Consider the following 21140-nt stretch of genomic DNA (forward strand, 5'->3'; position numbering starts at 1 on the left):
TTGGATCCTTTTTATGGACCATGGCCGAATGGCTCCTCACTTGGGCCTGAATTTTTTTTCATTTGTTTTTGGGCCAACTCGGTTGGTCCCGAGTTGGGCCTAGCCCACTGACCTTTCGACCTTAAAACGTTCATATCTCCTTGTACCGACGTCACCTGGGAACCCACGACCTATGGATGGAAAGCTAATTCAATTATCTACAACTTCTAATTCAAGGTATTTTCGAAATTCCAAACTTACAATACAGTTTTTGCCCCCCAAAGTCAGGTCACCCGAAAACGTTTTCTTAAAAAATATTCGTTTGGAGGGTTTCCACTTTGATTTGGTCCAAAGGTACTTCATGAGTTGTGTTTAACTTTACATATGTGATTCATATGACTTTTCAGATGTTCCAAAAAAAATCTCGGTATGTGGGCCCCACCCCAGCAGATGCTCCGAGGTTCAAAAATACGGGATATAACAATATCTCCTTAATGTACTTCCCACCAAGGTCCTTGGGTATAAATCACCAACGCAAATTCTCTATCAACGAACCCCCTCCTATTCTCATTTCCGGGTTTTTGGGTGTCTATGTTATCCTCTTTTCCCATCTACAACTATTAATAAGTTGCAAGCAAGGTCCACCCCGTGTGTATTTTTGGGATATCCGTTGAACCATAGGGGATATAAATGTTATGATTTATCAAGCAACAAAATCATAATATCAAGGCATGTCATCTTTGAGGAAACTCAATTTCCCTTCTCAAACTTACACAAACCAACACCAACTTCTTATGTTTTTTTGGACCATGGAATTTCTCCATACACTTTGCACTTTCTGTCACGGCCCAATCCACCAATTGAGCCCACGGCCCACCCGACAGCATCCCCAAACCACCCGTCTAGTAGCACGCCAGCTACGGACCCGTCACCTCTGGCCCATTCCCCTGCGGTCCAGTCCAATCCTTTGTCCATACCAAGTCCAGCGTCCCTTCCCCCCAATGCCGGCCCAATGCCATCCGGTCCAATCCCTGCACCTGCTACCACTGCCCAGCAGCCCACCCGCATGGTCACTAGAAGCCAACATGGGATTTATAAGCCCAAACGACCATTCAACTTAAACACTTCCACCACTACTTCCATTTCGCCCATCCCGCGAAATCCGGTGAGTGCTTTAAATGACCCCAATTGGAAAGCTGCCATGGTTGATGAATATGATGCTCTAATTAAAAATAAGACGTGGGAGTTGGTACCCCGTCCTATTGATGTGAATCTTATTCGTTCTATGTGAATTTTTCGTCATAAAAAGATATCTGATGGTTCTTTTGAGAGGCACAAAGCTCTTCTTGTAGGTGATGGCAGGTCTCAACAGGTTGGAGTTGACTGCGACGAGACTTTCAGTCCGGTTGTCAAACCGGCTACTATTCGTGTTGTATTGACCATTGCACTTGCACACTCTTGGCCCATTCATCAGTTGGATGTCAAGAATGTTTTTCTACACGGTAATCTTAATAAGACTGTTTATATGCATCAGCCTGTTGGATTTAATGATCTAAAACATCCTCATCATGTCTGTCTCTTGAAGAAATCGTTATATGGGCTTAAGCAAGCTCCTCGTGCATGGTACTAACATTTTGCAGACTATGTCTCCACTATTGGCTTTTTACATAGCCGATCTGATCACTCTCTCTTTATTTATTGTCGAGGTTCTGACATTGCTTACATTCTGCTATATGTTGATGATATTATTCTCATAGCTTCTTCAGATGCTCTCAGAAAATCCATCATGTCTCTGCTTAGTGCCGAATTTGCTATGAAGGATTTGGGCCCTTTAAGCTATTTTCTAGGTATTGCTGTTACCCGTACTTCACATGGCATGTTTCTCTCTCAGCAAAATTATGCAGCAGATATTATAGAGCGTGCAGGCATGACTGCCTGTAAGCCAAGTCAGACACCGGTCGACATCAAAGCCAAACTTGGCGCCACTGCCGGGCCTTCTTGCGATGATCCCACTCAATATCGTAAGTTGGCCGGCGCGTTGCAGTACTTTACGTTCACAAGACCAGACATCTCCTATGCAGTTCAACAAGTATGCCTTCACATGCACGATCCAAAAGTTGAACATATGAATGCTCTTAAACTTATAGTACGATACATTCAGGGTACTATTGAGTTTGGTCTCCATCTGTACAAATCCTCCATTGCCTCTCTTGTTTCTTAGACAGATGCAGATTGGGGTGGGTGTCCAGACACTCGCCGATCCACATCCAGTCACTGTGTTTTCCTTGGCGATAATCTACTCTCATGGTCATCCAAACGGCAACCCACTATGTCTAAGTCGAGTGCCGAGGCCGAATACCGTGGTGTGGCTAATGTCGTTTCTGAGTCTTGTTGGCTAAGAAACCTTCTTTTGGAGCTCTATTGTCCCATCCGGACAGCTACATTGGTTTATTGTGATAATGTTAATGCCATATACCTATCAGGTAACCCAGTCCAGCACCAACACACTAAACATATTGAGATGGACATACATTTCGTACGTGAAAAAGTTGCCCGTGGAGAAGTTCGTGTTCTTCACGTCCCATCCCGTTACCAGATTGCAGATATTTTCACTAAAGGTTTTCCGCGCGTACTTTTTGATGATTTCAGGGACAGTCTAAGCGTACGACAACCTCCCGCTTCGACTGCGGGGGTGTGATAGACTATGAAATAGTCAACGTAAATATTGGCATAATCTTTTCATAATTAGCAAATGTATATTATGCGTGATCTCTTCCTTATGTATAGCTAATTAGGTCCTCTAATTTAGCCTAGTATTATGCTGACAGTTAGATACCTACTTTGTATATATTGACTATCATACATCAATACAACGATCAACTTCTCCCATAATGATATCTATGCTACCTAGTATTGTCATAATATCAGCCAATTTCATTCTTTTAACTAACTGAGGAAGAATTTGCAAATTGATAAAACTTGGTGGGCGAATTTTCCATCTCCAAGGAAAAACGCTCTGATCTCCTATGAGAAAAATTCCCAATTCTCCTTTTGGGGCTTCAACTCTCACATAAAGTTCTTGTTTCGACAATTCAAAAGTTGGAGAGGGTTTTTTACTAATAAACCAATATTCAAAATCATTCCATTCAGGATCTTTTAATCTGTCAAAACGTCGGATTTCTAAATTTTCGTAAGGCCCTTCTGGAATTCCTTCCAGAGCCTGTTGAATAATCTTTATGGATTCTGTCATTTCACCAATTCGTACTAAATAACGAGCTAATAAATCCCCTTCTCGTTGCCATTGAACCTGCCAATCAAATTCGTCGTAAGACTCATAATGATCAACTTTACGAAGATCCCATTCTATTCCGGAAGCTCGTAGCATTGGTCCCGATAAACCCCAATTTAATGCTTCGTCTCCCCCAATAATGCCATTACGAATGGATAACATAAGAATCAGATCCATGCTTTAGTAAAAATCAGCTTTCTCAAGCTATAGAACAACAGCCTGCTGACCTCATTAAGAAACCAAATATCAATCTAGTTAAGTTGCATTCATGCATATGATAAACAACCATTTCAATAATGTGTTTATTTTAATTCACAAGTAAAGAATAAAAGTAACGACATGAAAAAAGGATCACCAACAACACTTCATACACACCTTTAGAGCAAGATGCTGGATACTAATGAGGTGCAGGTGAACGTCTAACACATGCGACTATAACCTTTGAAAGCAGCAGAGAGATGCATGATGATGAAGATCCGTAGGACTTGGAGCTATACGCCTTGTCAGGTTTACAAATACCCCCAGAACTCAAGGTGTATCCATTTAGGATCATATTCAAGCCCTTCCAGAAGATCTAAAAAGAAGAAAAGCACATAGCACCGTAAATGCACTGGAATGCGGGTTAAAGACCAAGGGGATGAAAATGGAAGGGTCTCCATAAACTCTCCAAAGAACAATCTGCACCAAACATTTCTGTGTAAATTTGAAGCACCATTGTCTAGCACACACAAAACCAACAAAAAGCAATATCAACAACCCGATTGAATTGAAATAGCAATTTATAATCAATTGCAAGGAGCCCTATGAATGTTATGAGAAACTAACTGATAATTTTCAAATGGAAAAAAAAAATGAAATCAAAATGTGAACTTTTCTTATTCTTTTTTTATGATAAGGGAACCCGTAGTCGCTACCCTTTGGGTGCGCACAGGGTAAACCCGCTCCTATGCAATAGCCCGCAAATCACACAGGAGGGATAACCTACACTAGGCAAGCCTCGTGTGACGAACTTGACTAGAAGGCAAATCCCTGTTGTCGTAGGCAAGAGGTTTCGAACCTGAGACATCTATTAGAAAAAAACCTGAATTTAAACCCATAGATATTCAAATGACAGATTCAACAATATTACTTATAACTATCAGTTTTTTCATGATTGGCATCTCATCATTACAACCCGTATATTTCAGAGTTACAATCTGGGAGCCAACAAATAGTTTTTTTTGAGAAACAACCAATGGTGTGGCCTAGTGGTCAATAAAGTGATTGTGAACCATGAGGTATCGAGTCTAATTCCTAGCAAAGGAAAAAAATACTAAGTGATTTCTTCTTATCTATCCAAATCTTGGTGGACAGAATAACAAGTGCTTCATGAATTTGATCAATGATTTGAGATCGGATCTTCGGACCTTTATGTCATTTTTAACAATTAAACCAGGTTATTACCATCTAAGACATTAATATTCAAATCTTTGAACTGAGAGAAGACATTATAAAATTCATCTTCTTCCTTGTTGCTTTTACTAAAACAGGGCTGTCCTATTTGACAAGGAACACATTCTCCTGATACCTTTGTTTAGAGGTACCCATGAAATTAGTCGAGGTTCCTCAACGTTCTGCTGTCTTAATGTACCAACACCCTTTGTGGGATCTAGGTTAGCGTGCCGTTGACTTCTGGTCCATCACGCGTGGCCAGTTTTGAGCTGACTCTAACACCACAGTTATACTAGTTTTTTTGAGAAGGAAGCCGACAAATAGTTGTAAAGGCGAAAACTATAAAGTCATCACAAAATATTGTTAACACTATGTTATTGAGGAACAAAATTCAATAATAACATTAACAATGCACCCATTTATGCTTCAAAAAGGCCCTCCTTCCTCAAAAAAAAAAAAAAAAAAAAAAAAAAAGAAGGAATAGATACCTAACTGAAGGGCATAAAGAAAATGTAACAGAGAGGTATGTACAAGTGTAGAGTTTTTATCTGCTCAGCTAAGGATTTCATGGGCCCCCATTAGTTTTAAGAGACTTTTACATTGTATAGCGAGCGGCCCTCCAAAAAGGTAACCGACAAATGTTTACTTTTTTGTATATTTTTGATGTAATATATACATATAATATACATATGTATACATATAACAACATATTCAGTGAAATCCGACAAAGTGAGGTCAGGGTAGGGTGTACGCAGACCCTACCCTTATCTTGGCAGGTATATTTTATACATAATCAGTAGTATATATATATATATATATATTTTGTATATTTGACTAGTAGATGTAATTATTTTGGCCGAATGGCCAATGTGTTAAAATCCCGAGTTTTAAATGGGAAAAATTGGTAAATAGCCACTATGAACACCTGAAATAAATTCGGCTCAATTAGATTTTCAGTTTGGGCATTATTAAATGTAACAATTGGGCTTTCGAATTTGTTGATTTTTTTTTTGTGGAATTTTATAAAATTAAAGAAAATGAAGCATATTCATATCATAAATCATAAAATAAATAAGAAATCAAACTTCAAAGGCAAACTGGAATAAATGAAGAGTGAAGTCCAAATAGCATCTTTAATCTATAGAAAATTAAGAACGTAAAATGTTTTTTCTTATCTTAGTTTTTTGATATATCCTATGCGAGAAAATAATAAATATGACCCTAATGTTTGAGGGTAGTTCAAAATGATCCCTAAAGTATGCACTAAAGAATTTTTGGTTCTAGCCGATTGGGATCTTGGGCGTTGGGTTGGGCCTAGTTTGTTACTTTGTCTTGTCTCAATTTATGGGATATCACGTAGATTAGGCGTAAAGTTTTAGAAAAAGGATTTTTTTTTTTAAAATTTGTAATATAAAACAAACCTTAGATACTTGTGTTTTCATAAATCATTTATTAAATGTAAAAGAATAATTTTAAAGTTACGTTGCTCCTAAGTAATATTCGTGTTGTAACATATTAGAAAGGAAAGACTGTCACATTCGTAAAAGAAGAATTTTAAAGTTAAGTTATTTCTCGTTGAAAAAAACTAAAAAGAAAGGAATGCAACATAAATTAAGACGGGAAAGTATTACTTATATATGATATTGAGTTTACACAATTAAGAACAAGTACACCACCATCTATCAAGCCGGGGTTTTCAAGTTATAATTCAAGTAATATAAACAAGACATCGTTTAAATATGAAACTTGCAAAAAGATGTGAAAGTTGAAAAGGCTTTTAACAATCAACTCAAATAATAATTTTAACTTTATATATACATTTTAATTTTAATTTGATACCGCCGTCGAAAAATGATACAGGGAAATTTTAAAAAATATACAACTTTTGAGAATTATTACGCCACGTAGCTCAATATACTACGTTATACACGGAGAAAGCATTATACATAATATATCAACCTTTTATAAAAGTAAATAATTATGCATAAAAGATGTTAATACACAAATATGAGCTACATCAGGTAACAAACTCAAAGTATAGGCTACGTGGCCTAAAATTTTTTAAAAATAGACATAGAGCCTAATTTTCCAATATAATATAAGTGACACAACACAATTAGAACAAAACAAAAATTTCCACGCGTGTGGGGAAACCAAATCCAATCCCTAATCAAATCGGAAAGTCACAGGTTGTCGGTTCCATGTCTATAAAACCTTTATTGTTATTCATACTTAATTTCTTGTTCTATAATAAAACATCAAAGGATTCTCCTAAACTGTTTTGCTGCCAACTCTTCAAATTGTATGTTCTCCTTTTTCTTTTTGTCTCACTAGTGTCTCTTTTTGTTAATCCCATCCCCAGACCAACTTTAATGTTAAAATATGATTATTCACTGCATAGGTATCTATTTATGGGTTGTGGTAGAGTTCCCACTTGTAGTTATAAAGTTTAAATTCTGAATCTGCCTCTAGTTATAGTTGCATTACCTGGATTATGATTTCTAAAGCTTAACATGTGTAACATTTTATGTGTTCCCAAAGTTATAGTTGTACTTCTTGTCCAAACATGTCTTTCTTCAGGCATACTTAGTAATTGGTACTTAGTTTGTACAAATGAATGTGTGTAGTGATGAATACCACCAAAGGTTACGGTGGACTGGTAAGTACTCTTGTATCCTAAACCAGAGCTTTCGAGTTCAAGCCTCGAGTATAGAGTCGCCTTTGGTAGAGAGCGCTTTTACTCCCAAAGTGAAACTTCCGGATGCGAATTTGAATTTTTTCGGGCCCCAAATGTGTCGTGATTAAACGTTTAGGGAGAAAGTGAATCAGAATGGTCCTTAATGCATAATGGCTGCTTTATTTTGCTCCTTGATGTATACCCGTTGACATATATAGTCCTTAATGAGGTAAAAAGGTGGCTAATTTGGTCCGGAAATTTAAGTTTAGCAGAATTTTTAGAACAAACTGTTAGGGTCAAACCTAAAGTAAATCTCCAACATACATTCAACATCTTAAAGTACGACATTACTTTCTTGACTAGAATTTAAAGTTGGATTTGTTTTGTGCAGCATATTGAAACATGTTCTCACTTATGTTTAAGTTCCTCTTTTTTTTTTGCCAATGATCAGAAGTCAGAATGGCGATGACAGATAGCGGTAACATACTTGCAGTTGGAGGGGACGAACTAGATAGACTTACGGATCTTCCTATTAATGTCATACACCAGATTCAGGATCACATGTCCATTGAGGACGCTGCAAGAATGAGTGTTTTGTCGAGAACGTGTAGATATATTTGGGCTTCAAACCCGAAGCTCGTATTTGATACAAAGTTTTGCACAAAGAGAACGTCATCAAATACAATAGACATGATTAACACAATTCTATTGCAGCACCATGGAGCCATTAAGATATTCCTCCTGGATATTCCAAGTATTCATTCTTCTCAGCATTCAGTTGTTGACCGATGGATGCTATTTTTGTCAAGAAACGGCCTCGTGGATCTAGTTATTAAAAATCGAAACAATGTCGATGCTCCTTACAAATTGCCTTCCTATGTGTACAGTATGGCACTAGAATGTTTGTCCTTGTTAAACTGCATTTTCAAGCCGCCATGCCGTTTTCAGGGTTTCCACAAGCTCAAATGGCTTGACCTTAGACGAGTTACCTTTGAATTAGATGCTGCAACTTCTTCCCTCTGGATGCCAAACCTTGAGAAACTGGGTTTTATATTCTGCAGCGGGGTTCATTTCTTGAATATATATGCCCCAAAACTTCATATTTTGTGTCTCTATGGCTGTGGCGCCGACACCCTAAACAGACAAGATAAAGCAATGAAATTGACAGATCTCATCATCAGCAGCTCGCCTAACCTTAGTAGTCTTACACTGGGCAGATACTTCCTCAAGGTATGCAAAAAATTGGATATATTTGCATGTATTTGTAGTGTTTAACCTTATTCTTTTGTGGTTGTTTGTTGTCTAGTTTTTTGCTTCTGGTACTAAAGCAGAGAGTCTTCCCACTCGCCTCACCAGATTGAGATGTCTCTTTATTTGGGATTATGATTTTGACAGTGATGATCAATTATTTGCCCTTCTAAGCATTCTTAGAAGTTCTCCCAATTTAAAGACACTTCATTTTCGTGTAAGTAGTTGACTTCATGAGTTCTTACTCATTTTTCCGGGTAAAGAGTTAAAACGCTACTTATTTTACTTGTAATCTACTTATAGACTTTGCTCCAGTGGAAGGAAGGTGACATGGAAGTGGATGTAAATAATTTTCAAGGACTAGACTACGGTTCTCAACGACTCAATAACTTTCAAACATTGCAAATAAACAAATTCCGTGGTTCAAGAGCTGAATTGCTTTTTGTGAGGTTTATACTAGCCTCTGCCCCTTTACTCCGGAAGGCCATCCTTTTGGTAGATACAAGTTTGAATGAAAGCCAATCCTTGAAGATCTCACAAGAGTTGATGCGGTTCCCTCGGGCATCTCCTAAATCAGAAATAATATTCGAACCATGGTCAATAGAACGAGCCAGGCTATCAGTAGCGTAGAGCAGAGGCGGATCCAGGATTTGAAGTTTCCGGGTGCCATGCGTCATTCAATCAATTTGGGCTTCGGGTCGGATTATTCGTCTTTTCGAACTTTGATTCGGGTTATTCGCCTTTTCCGATGAAACATTTATTTATAGCAATATACAGAAGAGAAAAGCATAAAACTTTCAATAATATTACTAATATCATAAATATCCATCATTCATTTACAATTGTCCTCGACGAGGTTTCATCTTCTGAAAATGATCAATGACGACATCATTACTTACATTTGTGAATACATCACGCTCTATGTAACAAACTGAAGTAAAGCACCGCAAATTTAAGTAGCCAACAAAAAACACACAAAGCAATATGTCAACTTCTTTACAAAAATGTACATACCTACAAACAAAATTACACTTTTATACATAACTCTACAAAAAGCACAAGCAAGATTACAACTTTTCTATAAAACAGTACACACCCACAAGAAATTACAACTTTTATACATAAATGTACAAAACCCACAATCAAGATTACAACTTTTATATGTAAATGTACAAAACCCACAAGCAAAATGACAACTTTTATACATAAATATACAAAACTCACAAGCAAGATTGCAATTTTAACACAAAAAAGCATTTTTGTAAGAAACAAAACTCAAAAGAAATCAAGAAAGAAAGACGAAAAGATCCTTACAATAGGTTAATGGAGGAAGCAGCCGAATGGGATTTTGACTTTGGAGCAATGAAGAGGGTTTGTTTAGTTGATGAGAATTGAGAAGAGAGAGAGGGTTTGTGTCTTTTTTTTAATGAGAAGGAAGAGGGAAAGTTCTATTTTTAACTTTAAGAAATAAACAAGTCAAAGATTAATAAATTAAATTAAGTCAACAAAGATTGCTACTGCTCATTATTATCTGTTGAGCAGCACTGCAGCAAGGGTTAAAAAAATAAAAACATTTATGCAATCGCTGGGGCTCGATCCCGCGATCAGAGAGCAGAAATCAAAGCCACTATCCACTGGCACCAGCAGGTTACTTTGTAGTGGGGGTGCCACTTTAAATATTTGTACATAGCTTCTGTATATATACATATATATACACAGGGTTTCGGGTGAGGCTTGCGGGTGGCGTGGCACCCTCCCGACCCTTAATAGATCCGCCCCTGGCGTAGAGGATCCTTTATTTTGTGTCATGTACTGCCTATCAGCGTTGGATAATTATACTTTTGGTTCCTTAGTTGTCCAGAAATTCTAATATTGGTTCTTGTGGCGTCCTACTTGCATAGCTTGAAGGATTTTGTGTTGTTTATACTGAGATTAATTAAAACACTCGGTGCAACTGTTGAATGACTGCATTTCTCTGAAGAATATACCAAGCTGATGCATGAAGATATATGCACATAGATATATAACTAAATATGCACGCTAGTACTTTGTTTGTACACCATCAAGTTGTGTGTTGATCCCAGTGGCGGAGCCACCCTCGTCCAGTGGGCGTCAATTGTTATTCCTTCGCTGGAAAATTACAGTGTAGATAGGTTATTTTCTTTTAAGTATATATACTATATGTTGAAGAGCTCGCCAATCGAATAAACCTTGTGCCTTGCCAAGAACACATAGAATCCAATGAGCACATCATTGCTGCATATCTATACAATAACAGAAACAAAGGAAAAAGAGTTAACCTCTCAGACATGAGAAATTTATTGCATGTGTTGTATTGTGTGTCTTATTCCTTACGTATTTATTGTCTCTCTTGTAAGATAGATATATCCTAGGCGAGAAACAACAAAAATGACCCTTATATTTGAGCGTAAGTTCAAAATAGTCCCTTGAATATGCACTTAACAAATTTGGTTCTAGACCGGTTGGGATTTTGTACATTGGCTTGGGACCTAGTTTGTTACTCCCTCAGTCTCAATTTATGTAACACTGTTTTACTAGGCATAAAGTCTAAGCCAGAAAGAAAAACTTTTATATTTGTAGTTTAAATAACCCTTAAACATTTGTGCGGCCATGAATCGTTTAATTAAGAATAAAGGGGAAATTTTAAATTTAAGTTGTTCTTAATTATAGAAAGGTAATGTGTTTTTTGGAACAGACTTAAAAAAAAAAAGGAGTGCCACATAAATTGAGATTGAGCGTTTATTACTTATATATGATATTGTATTTACTTTAACGCAAAATGCAAAAAAAATGTACCTCTAAGAACAAACACTTCGCCATCTATTAATGACAAAAACAAAAAATAGTTCAAATATGAAACTTACGAAAATATATTGTAATAGTTTAAAGGGGCTTTTAATAATTCTCAAATAATAATTGTAACCTTATATATGCACTATAATTTTGATCACCACCATTAATGATCGAGTGACATTATTTCTTCGGCCCGAATCGAGGAATCCCTTAGATATGATGCAAAAGGGTTCTTGTTCTATCCTTGATCAGAGATTTCTCTATGAAAAAATATGAATCGGAATTTGAAGAAGGAGAGGGAGAAGGAGCCCTTGACACGCGCAGGAGGATTTATTCAATTATATAGTTTGGACTAAATAAAAATAAAAAAAGAAGTGACACTGACACAATTAGAATAAAATAAAAACCCCCATGCGTGTGAGGAAAACCAAATCCAATCCTTAATCAAATCAGATAATCACAAGTTGTCGGTTCTCATGTCTATAAAACCTTTGTTATACTTTCTTGTGTTAAATTAGTATAAAACCTTTGTTATTTGTACTTTCTTGTGTTCTATTATGAAAAAGAACATCAAAGGATTCTCTTAAATTATTCTGGTGCCAACTCCAATTGTATGTTCTCGTTTTTCTTTTTGTCTCACTGGTTATGTCTCTTTTGATAATTATCCCCCCAACACCGCCCCCCACCCCCCCACCCCCACTTAATGGTAAAATATGATTCACTACATAGTTACATAATAGATTTTGAACCCAGTAAATTGAATGAGTTCCGGTAGCTAGAGTTCCGAACTAGTAGCCTTGCAGTTCAAATTCTGAATTTGCCTCTGGTTATAGTTGTAGCTCTTGGATTATGATTTCTGAAGCTTAACATGTGTAACATTTTATGTACTCCCAGATTTATAGTTGTACTTCTTGTCCAAACATGTCTGTCTTCATGGCATACTTTGTAATTGGTACTTGGTAGAGTAGTTTGTATAAATGAATGTTAGAGTAGTTTGTATAAATGAATGTGTGCATAGTGATTGCCACCCAAAGCTGTGGTGGACTGATAAATAATCCTACATCCTTAATTAGAAGTTTCGAGTTCGAGCCCTGTTCATAGAATCACCTTTGATAGGGTGCGCTTTTACCCCCAAAATGAAACTTCCAGATGCGAATATGAATTAGTCACGCCCCAAATTTTTAGTGATTAAACTTTTGGAGGGAAAGTGATCAGAATGGTCCTTAATGAATAAGGGCTGCTTTATTTTTGTGCTTGATGTATACCCCTTGACATATATAGTCCTTAATGATGTAAAAAGGTTACTAATTTGGTTCGGAAACTTAAGTTTAACAGAATTTTCAAAACAAAACTGTTAGGGGCCAACCTAACGTAAATTGAGCATTGGTCTAACAGCTATTCTGGCTGATGCCTGACAAGTTTTACTCTGACATACATTCAGCATACGACTTTACTTTCTTGACTAGAATTTAAAGATGGATTTGTGTATGCAGCATGTAGAGGTGAATCTAGAATTTCTAGAGGATGAGTTTACCTTAGAATTTAAAAAAAAAAAAAAAATGCATTTAGTAGGGTTCGATCCCACAACCTTAAGAGATTAAACCCAACACTTAACTAGTGCTCCACTCAGTCTAGTTTGACCATGTATTCTTTCAGTTAATATTAGATATATTTTAAGGATTATATATATAATATACCGAGTTTAGTCGGGTGACCATGTGTTCACGTGACCCATTTTTAATGCATAGATTTGCCCCTGGCAGCATGTTTCAACATATTTTCACTTATATTAAAGTTCCTTTTTTTTATTTTGGCCAATGATCAGAAGTCAGAATGGCGATGACTGATAGCGGTAACATACTTGCATTTGGAGGGGATGAACTCGATAGACTTACGGATCTTCCTATTAATGTCATACACCAGATTCAGGATCACATGTCTATTGAGGATGCTGCAAGAATGAGTGTTCTGTCCAGAACGTGGAGATATATTTGGGCTTCAAACCCGAAGCTCGTATTAGATACACAGTTTTTCACAAAGAGAACACCATCAGACATAATAGACATCATTAGTACAATTCTGTTGCAGCACCAAGGAGCCATTAAGTCATTCCTCGTGGATATTTCAAAAATACATTCTTCGCAGCACTCAGTGTCGATGAATGGATGCTACCGTTGTCAAGAAACGGTCTCATGGATCTCTCTATTGAGAATCAGAACAGTGGCAATGCCCCTTATAAATTGCCTTCCTATGTGTACGGTGTGGGACTAGAAAGTTTGGTCCTGTCGAACTGCATTTTCAGGCCGCCGTGCAGTTTTAGGGGTTTCCACAAGCTCAAACGGCTTCACCTTATGCAGGTTTCCTTTGAATTAGACGTTGCAACTTCTTCCCTCTGGATGCCAAACCTTGAGAGACTAAGCTTAACACTCTGTAGTGGTCTTCGTTTCTTGAATATATATGCACCAAAACTTCTTTCGTTAACTCTCCTTGCATGTGGCACCGACCCACTAAACATGGGTCCTTGCATGGACTCTGAGAAGTTGCAAATATTTTCCATTGTATCACTAAATAGACAAGATAAAGCAGTGAAATTGACAGATCTTCTCAGCAGCTGGCCTAACCTTAGTTTACTTATATTGGGCAGATACTTCCTCAAGGTAAGTTGTAAAAAATGGATATATTTGCAATGTTTAACCTTAATAATGTTAGTCATCTCATATTGGGCAGATACATCCTCAAGCAGAGAGTCTTCCCACGCGCCTCACTAGATTGAGATATCTCTATCTTTGGGATTATGATTTTGACAGTAAAGATCAATTATTTGCCCTTCTAAGCATTCTTAGAAGTTCTCCCAATTTGAAGACACTTCAATTTCTTGTAAGTAGTGATTTCATGCGTTGTTATTCAGTTTCCGAGTAAATAGTTGAAATGCTACTTATTTTACTTCTAATCTTCTTATAGATGTGGGGCCAGATGAAGAAAGGTGACATGGAAGTGGATGTAAATAATTTTCAAGAACCAGACTACGGGACTCAACGACTCAATAACTTTCAAACATTGCAAATAAATAGCTTCTGTGGTTCAAGAGCTGAATTGCTTTTTATAAGGTTTATACTTGCCTCCGCCCCTCTACTCCGGAAGGCCGTCCTTTTGATAGATACAAGTGTTAGTGAAAGCCAATCCTTGAAGATCTCCAAAGAGTTGATGCAGTTCCCTCGGGCATCTCCTAAACCAGAAATAATATTCGAACCATGGTCAATAGAACGAGCCAGGCTAGTATAACGGTAGAGGATCCTTTATTTTGAGTCATGTACTGCATATTAGCGTTGGATAATTATATTTTTGGTTCCTTAGTTATCCAGAAATTCTAATTTTGGTTCTTGTTGCGTCCTACTTGCATATATCATTAGAAGGATTTTGCTTTGCTTATACTGAGATTAATTGAAGCACTCGGTGCAACTGTTGAATGACTACATTTTTCTGAAAAATATACCAAGCGGATGCATGAAGATATATGCGCATAGATATATAACTAAATATGTACAGTAGTACTTTGTTTGTACTCCATCAGTTGTATGTTGATCCCAGTGGCGGAGCCACCCTCGTCCAATGGGCGTCAATTGATATGAAAATTACAGTGTAAATAGGTTATTTTCTTTTACATATATACATTATATGTTGAGCTCGCTGATTGAATGAACCTTGTGCCTTGCCAAGAACACACAGAATCCAATGAGCAAAACATTGCTGCATATATCAATAAAACAACAGAAAACAAAGGCAAAAGAGCTAACCTTTTATCTGCATGTGTTGTATTTTTTGTCTTATTCCTTATTTATTCTCTCTTGTAAGTTTCAAACCGGCTAAATGATGTTCTCTTTTTTAGCATTTTGACAAAAGGAGCAGGAGCTGTTATTAAAGTTTTGGGAGGTGCATGAGTGTAGGCACGGAATCCCATTAGCGTTCTCTAAAAATAAAAAGAAATGGACCTTGGGCCTAGCTCCTCGGGCCAAGACAATATAAAGAAGTTTTACTTGGCATAACTTCCATTATTATCTATTTATAGAACATAACTAAACTTTTCAATAATTATATTTAGTAGCTAAAATATAACATATTTACTTCATATAGCTACCAGTTTTTTACTACTTATCTGATAACTTCCCACACCCCTAAATTTAAGCCAACAAAAACGTCTCTCTCTCCTATCCCCCTAAATACACGCCATTATTCACAATATCCCTTAATTTCCTCCAATTTCAAATCAGTTTTACAATACTTCAACTTCCTTTTTTATCTCTAATTAACTACTCATTAATTTCACTCATGATTCAAATCTAATTCCCAAAAAAAAGTAAGATTCTATACTGATTTTTAATTTTCACCGTGTATTTAATCTATATTTTCGGGGGGGGGGGGGGGGGGGGGGTTCGTTTGAATCAGGAATGCAACTCTAAATAATTAATTATCAGTGTTTGTTCTTGGTTGTTTTTTCTTAGATTCAAGTGAAATGGCTAAGAAAGCTTCTACTCCGATGAGAAATAGAGGTATAGAACCCGAATTTGAGATTCCTAATTTTTCTTTGGAAATTTCTCAACATGAAACTGCCATTGCAAGCTCTTATGCTGAGAATCGTTCAAAAAGAATTAACGATCCTAGGCGTTCTGCTGATTATGTTGAGTCGAAGAGTAAACAACAAGAAAAAGTGAAAAAGGTTTCTCAAATGGAGAAACAAAAGAAGAGAAAGGCTGGTGACAATGTTGCTAATGTTAAGGGCAAAAAAATTGCTAAAACCAAACATAATGTGGATGAGGATGATGATGCAGAGGTATATTTATGTTGTATTTTCAGTGTATTTAGTTCGTTTTTTTTTAGTTCAGTTATTACAGATCTGTGAATTAACCAGATCTATATTTTATGTGCATTTTAAGTATATTTTCTATTGTTATTTTTTTCACATGTTTCTTCAGTTAACTCGTGTTTATTGTTCTTCACCATAACTGTAATTTTTAAGATTTTTAAGTATATTTGTGTATATTTTGTTGACAGTTATTACAGATCTGTAATTTACATATTCAGCCAATATATGTCATTATATTTTCAGTATATTCATATATATTTATTGTTGAATTACATTATATTTTTTCATTGTCAATCACTGTTTTGTTTTATATTTGTATATATTTTTGGTTGATCCCTTTTTTACCTGATTGTGTTCACTGTTTTTTGTCAATCATATGTGTTTTTTGGCATGTTGTTTCAGGTATCTAAATTTTTGGTTACCAAGCACCCTGTTGTGGCACCATCTATGTGTAGATACACGAATGTTAATGTAATGCAAGATATTCGAGGCAAACTAACAGACCCACAGATGGATATGTTTAGGAATTCTTGTTTTGGTAAATATCTCAGAATGCAGCAATTGGATGTACAAGCACAGATTTTTTGGTGCTTTATGGTCAAAGAACTTAGGGGCAGCACATATAGGTGCTTTACATTTGAAATAAATGGTAAAGTTCTGCGTTTCGGCCTTAGAGAATTTGCACTGATCACTGGGCTAGATTGTGTCTCTGATGAAAACGATTTTGTTTATGATAACTCAAAACCGAATAGGCTTATGGTTGAATATTTTGGTAGAAATGAGGAGAACCAACTGCCAGTTAAAAGACACGAGCTTATTGAGCGTTTCAACAAGACAGTTTGGGATGATAAAGGGGATGACGCAGTCAAGATGACAATATTGTATTTCATAAATACGTGGGTACATTGTGGTGAGCCAAACTCAACAAACATACCAAGGATCCATTTTGATGTTGTAGAGGACGGGAGATATAATGAGTATCCTTGAGGTAAAGATTCGTTTAGAGAGTTGGTTGTAAGCATCGGGCAGAAATATGCTGGTTTTAAGAAATATTATAGGATTCATGGGTTGCCACTTGCTATGCAAGTCTGGTTGTATGAATGTTGCTCAAAAGTCCCGTCCACCATTGCAGTTAAGACGGGAAATTTAGTTCCTAGAATTTTGAACTGGCGGACTACGGAAGGAAAACCAGAATTCAAGAGATTGATGGATGGCATGTTCAGAGACGACAAAAACCCGGTAAACCAGTTTTTTAACAAACTGAACAATTATATTTGTTTGTGTCCTTTACCATTTAACTGTTTTAATATGTTTGTTTTTCATAGTATATTTTGATTATATTTTGACTATATTTATGAAGTAAGTCATTTGTGATCAATATATTTTGACTATATTTTCCTCATATTTTAGTATGTTACCAATGCAGATATATATGGTAATGTAGTTTCTATATTTTGTTGTTCACAGTCTTGTAGATTTGAGGAAGTTGTGCCAACACCCCATGAGTTGAAAATTCTTAATTTGCCTCCTGTTGCACATGATATACCAGACGTCAAACATGGAGTTGATGGTGTACATGGTACTGATTTGGTAGACGATGATTACGATAATTTTAGTACCACACCATCGCATCTGTCCAGTGGCAAACAACAACAAAGGAGTGCCAATTCTGATTCCCCGCGATGCAAGAAACGGACACAGTTTCCCGTTTCTGTTTCTCTTTCCAGGAAACAACCATCACGGAAGGAATCTCGGATAAAAGGGACAAGGAAACCAGATGCACCTACAAGACCCGGAACAAATGAGTTTAAACTGATAAGGGAAGAGATTCATATTTTCAAGAAAGAAGTAGGCGTTTTGTTTTCAATATGTTTTTTTTTTTTACTTCATATTGCTTGTGTCAAGTAATTAACAATTCTAATTCTATTTTTTGTGTTTCAAAACTGTAGGTGTTTGACTACACGGATAACAACTTCAAAAAGTTGTTAGATGCAATAAAGGGCAATCAAACACCAGATAAGGTAAAAATCAAAACTAAAAATTATGTTCATTAAATACATTACAGGCATTAACAAGCCGATTTACTTTTTTATTAATAAGATATTTTTTTTGAAGCTCGCTGATAGTAAAGCCCCGTCACATCAACATGATGTTGGCATACAACACTCACATGAGAAAAGCCAACGTCATCGTTCTGATAAAGGCACACCAACTGTCAATGATGTAGTCGAAGACAACACGGTAAAAATGGAAATTATTAACTTTTTAAGTTATTTTGATATATTTATTGGAAGACTTTATATTTTTTTTTTGGAAAATTTTAAAGGTCAGAGACACAATGTTGCAAGCTGACTTACATACTGATGGTGGGATTTCTCAAGGCAATCAAAGTGGCGGTGCAGTAAAGTTTTCAACCAAAGAGAATCAAGGTGGTGGTGCAACTTCCGCGCAGAGGAGTCATCCAGTGGTACTCATTTTTTCTCTCACTTTGCTATATTTGCAGTATATTTTTAAAAGTAAAAATCTTGCAATTTATTTGTGTTTAGTATTAACTATAGTGTATTTACATATATATTTTTCACATAGTCATTTGTTAGTGTGTCCTATTTGTTGTATCTATTTGTGCTATATTTGTTATGATTGTGTTTATATATAATAGTAGTGCTATATTTGTTTTGGATTGATATTATAATAGTTTTTTTTCATATATATTTTGGCTATATTTTAATTGTATTTTGATTATTATGTTCAAGGTTACTTATTCTGGTTTCTGTTGACTATATTTCAGATATATTTTTCATATATTTTGTCTATATTTATATGAAACTTTTAACTTTTATAGCAGTGTTATATATGTGTATATGTGTATTTGTTTTACTGATGCCTTTAAATTTATTTGAACCATGTTTTTATTGTTTTAGGTTGAGGCAGTTGGGTTGCCAATTAATGATTCGGTTTCTGTTGTTGATGTGGATAAAGAAACCGGAGTTAAAAGTGATGCACAAACAGATGGAGTGCCCATAACACCAATCCATTTAAAATTTGATGTAAGTACTGAAATGTGGCTTTTAAGTGCTAATCACATATCGTTTTGATAAGTAATAATTGACAAACACCAGTCGTTTTTGTTTGTTTTTTTATTTCACGAATCTCAGCAAACTGGTGATATGGAGAATACTAATGTTGAATTTATCGCATCAGAGGAAATGATAGCGGACTTGCTAGTCAACTGTCCTTTAGCATTTGTTATTCCTCTCGGTCCTCCTCCAGTACCACGCGATGATCAAGCTGATTTGTCAAGTTAAGGACCCCTCAGAATCCGGACGATAACCCGGTAACGATCTCTCAGTGGATGATTCCTGATTCTCAGTTACCAATCCAACTTGGAGTACAACCAACAACTGGACAAAGTTCAACTAATGAAACTGAACAACAAGTTGGAGTACAACCGATCGTTGGCCACAGTTCAAGTGATGAAACTGGACAACAAGTTCATGTACAACCAAATGCGGGTCAAAGCTCAAGTGGTGAGACTGAACAGCTTTCAAACCCTGAAAAACAGATCATTGTCCATCCAGGGGCTGCCCGAGAAAGGAAACCAAGCAAATATAACCTGTCCCCTTACTGTCCCAATTTCAGCTCAGAGGGTTCTTCTGCCAAAAATATCAGTACTTGCATTTATCAGAAAAAACACTCATTTGTTGAGCGCCCTATCAATGCCCCGTTAGATACTTCGTTTCTTCAAGAATATCAAAAGTGTCTTGAGAAGGATCTGTTGAAATCGCACGACAAAAAGTAATTATTTTCACAACTTATTTTTTTAGTTTTCCAGAAATCAATTCTTAATAAACTTAACGTATGTTCTTTCCATTGTTGATATACAGGAAACCAAAGGAAAATCATTACAGAAAGAACAAGGAAGGACTGGATCCTGCGGATGCCGAACTTCGGTTACATTTAGGCGTTACAGCCGTATCCGACAAAAACTGGTTCTACTTGTTATCTATGGATGGGCAAATTTGGACTGATGAGGTTTGATGTCTTTCTGCTTGTTATCTAAGTTTTTTATGTTTTATAATAGAATTACAGTGTGATGTATCTAGAGTATATTTTTTACTATATTTGACATATATATATAGATCACAATTTTGTACTTACATTAAGACGGTATTGTATTTTAAAAATATTTTCATCATTATATTTGCACTATATTTAATATAGTGACATTAATTTATTAGTTGAGCATAGTACTGATTAAGTATACAGAATTGTATTTTTGCTATATTTAAGAGTAATTTCACTATATTTAATATATATACATCAATAGTTTTATTGAACATAGTATTGATTATAGTCACTGAATTGATGCTTTTACAGCATATTGACGCTATTTTCTACTACCTACGCAAGAAGGGCAAGTATCACAATAACAACAATTATAGATTCACCACTATCAGTTGTATTTTTCACACTTTAGTTGCTGAAATTTACACATCTTGGGAAAACCCCGATTCATCCACATGTGTCGCCAGTAAGGAAGATGAACTTTGTGAGTACATTAACGGGCACAGGCTGTTAGCTAATGTACCATGGTATACTGTTGACAACGTACTAATTCCTGTCAACGTAAAAGGGGAAAATCACTGGATTTTGGTTTTGATATCATTCACTGACGGGTGTGCTCTCATCCTTTGAAAAAATCATTCATTTTTCTACAAAATTTATATGTTTGTTGTTTTCGTATTTTTTCTTTTTACAAACAGGTGCATCTACGTATACAACTCATACCGAGTTGCAGGGCATGATGCTGTCATTAGAGCCGGAATGAAAATGTTGGCTAC

General features: G+C 36.1%; 3 protein-coding genes across 4 annotated transcripts; 2 read left to right on the plus strand and 1 right to left on the minus strand.

Moving 5' to 3' along the window:
* Positions 1-2836: 2836 nt before the first annotated feature.
* Positions 2837-3445, minus strand: LOC132642127 (NAD(P)H-quinone oxidoreductase subunit H, chloroplastic-like). The gene has a single exon (XM_060359396.1). It carries the CDS (start codon positions 3443-3445, stop codon positions 2837-2839), a length of 609 nt encoding a protein of 202 aa, XP_060215379.1.
* A 3338-nt stretch (positions 3446-6783) lies between these two features.
* LOC132640169 (F-box/FBD/LRR-repeat protein At1g13570-like) lies at positions 6784-9862 on the plus strand. 2 transcript variants are annotated; one of them, XM_060356644.1, is made up of 4 exons: positions 6784-7001; positions 7828-8606; positions 8683-8841; positions 8928-9862. In XM_060356644.1, the coding sequence occupies exons 2-4, from the start codon at positions 7836-7838 to the stop codon at positions 9252-9254; spliced, it is 1257 nt and encodes a 418-aa protein (XP_060212627.1). In that variant the 5' UTR covers positions 6784-7001; positions 7828-7835; the 3' UTR covers positions 9255-9862. The 2 variants fall into 2 exon arrangements, with proteins under 2 accessions (XP_060212627.1, XP_060212626.1); XM_060356643.1 differs by having other exon boundaries at positions 6784-8606; positions 8928-9861.
* A 2060-nt stretch (positions 9863-11922) lies between these two features.
* LOC132642201 (putative FBD-associated F-box protein At5g56390) lies at positions 11923-14846 on the plus strand. Its single transcript, XM_060359458.1, has 4 exons — positions 11923-12049; positions 13264-14095; positions 14166-14315; positions 14400-14846. The coding sequence occupies exons 2-4, from the start codon at positions 13604-13606 to the stop codon at positions 14718-14720; spliced, it is 963 nt and encodes a 320-aa protein (XP_060215441.1). The 5' UTR covers positions 11923-12049; positions 13264-13603; the 3' UTR covers positions 14721-14846.
* Positions 14847-21140: the final 6294 nt, after the last annotated feature.

Source organism: Lycium barbarum, chromosome 5, assembly GCF_019175385.1.
Source record: "Lycium barbarum isolate Lr01 chromosome 5, ASM1917538v2, whole genome shotgun sequence".
Taxonomy (NCBI): Eukaryota; Viridiplantae; Streptophyta; class Magnoliopsida; order Solanales; family Solanaceae; genus Lycium; species Lycium barbarum.

What these genes read in the sequence shown, in the direction of transcription:
- LOC132642127 (XM_060359396.1), bottom strand. Translation starts at nt 3,445, where the DNA reads ATGGATCTGATTCTTATGTTATCCATTCGTAATGGCATTATTGGGGGA.
- LOC132640169 (XM_060356644.1), top strand. Translation starts at nt 7,836, where the DNA reads ATGGCGATGACAGATAGCGGTAACATACTTGCAGTTGGAGGGGACGAA. An exon ending in TGGGCAGATACTTCCTCAAG is followed by an intron (nt 8,607 to 8,682) that starts GTATGCAAAAAA and finishes TTTGTTGTCTAG; the next exon opens with TTTTTTGCTTCTGGTACTAA. An exon ending in TAAAGACACTTCATTTTCGT is followed by an intron (nt 8,842 to 8,927) that starts GTAAGTAGTTGA and finishes ATCTACTTATAG; the next exon opens with ACTTTGCTCCAGTGGAAGGA.
- LOC132642201 (XM_060359458.1), top strand. Translation starts at nt 13,604, where the DNA reads ATGCTACCGTTGTCAAGAAACGGTCTCATGGATCTCTCTATTGAGAAT. An exon ending in TGGGCAGATACTTCCTCAAG is followed by an intron (nt 14,096 to 14,165) that starts GTAAGTTGTAAA and finishes CATATTGGGCAG; the next exon opens with ATACATCCTCAAGCAGAGAG. An exon ending in TGAAGACACTTCAATTTCTT is followed by an intron (nt 14,316 to 14,399) that starts GTAAGTAGTGAT and finishes ATCTTCTTATAG; the next exon opens with ATGTGGGGCCAGATGAAGAA.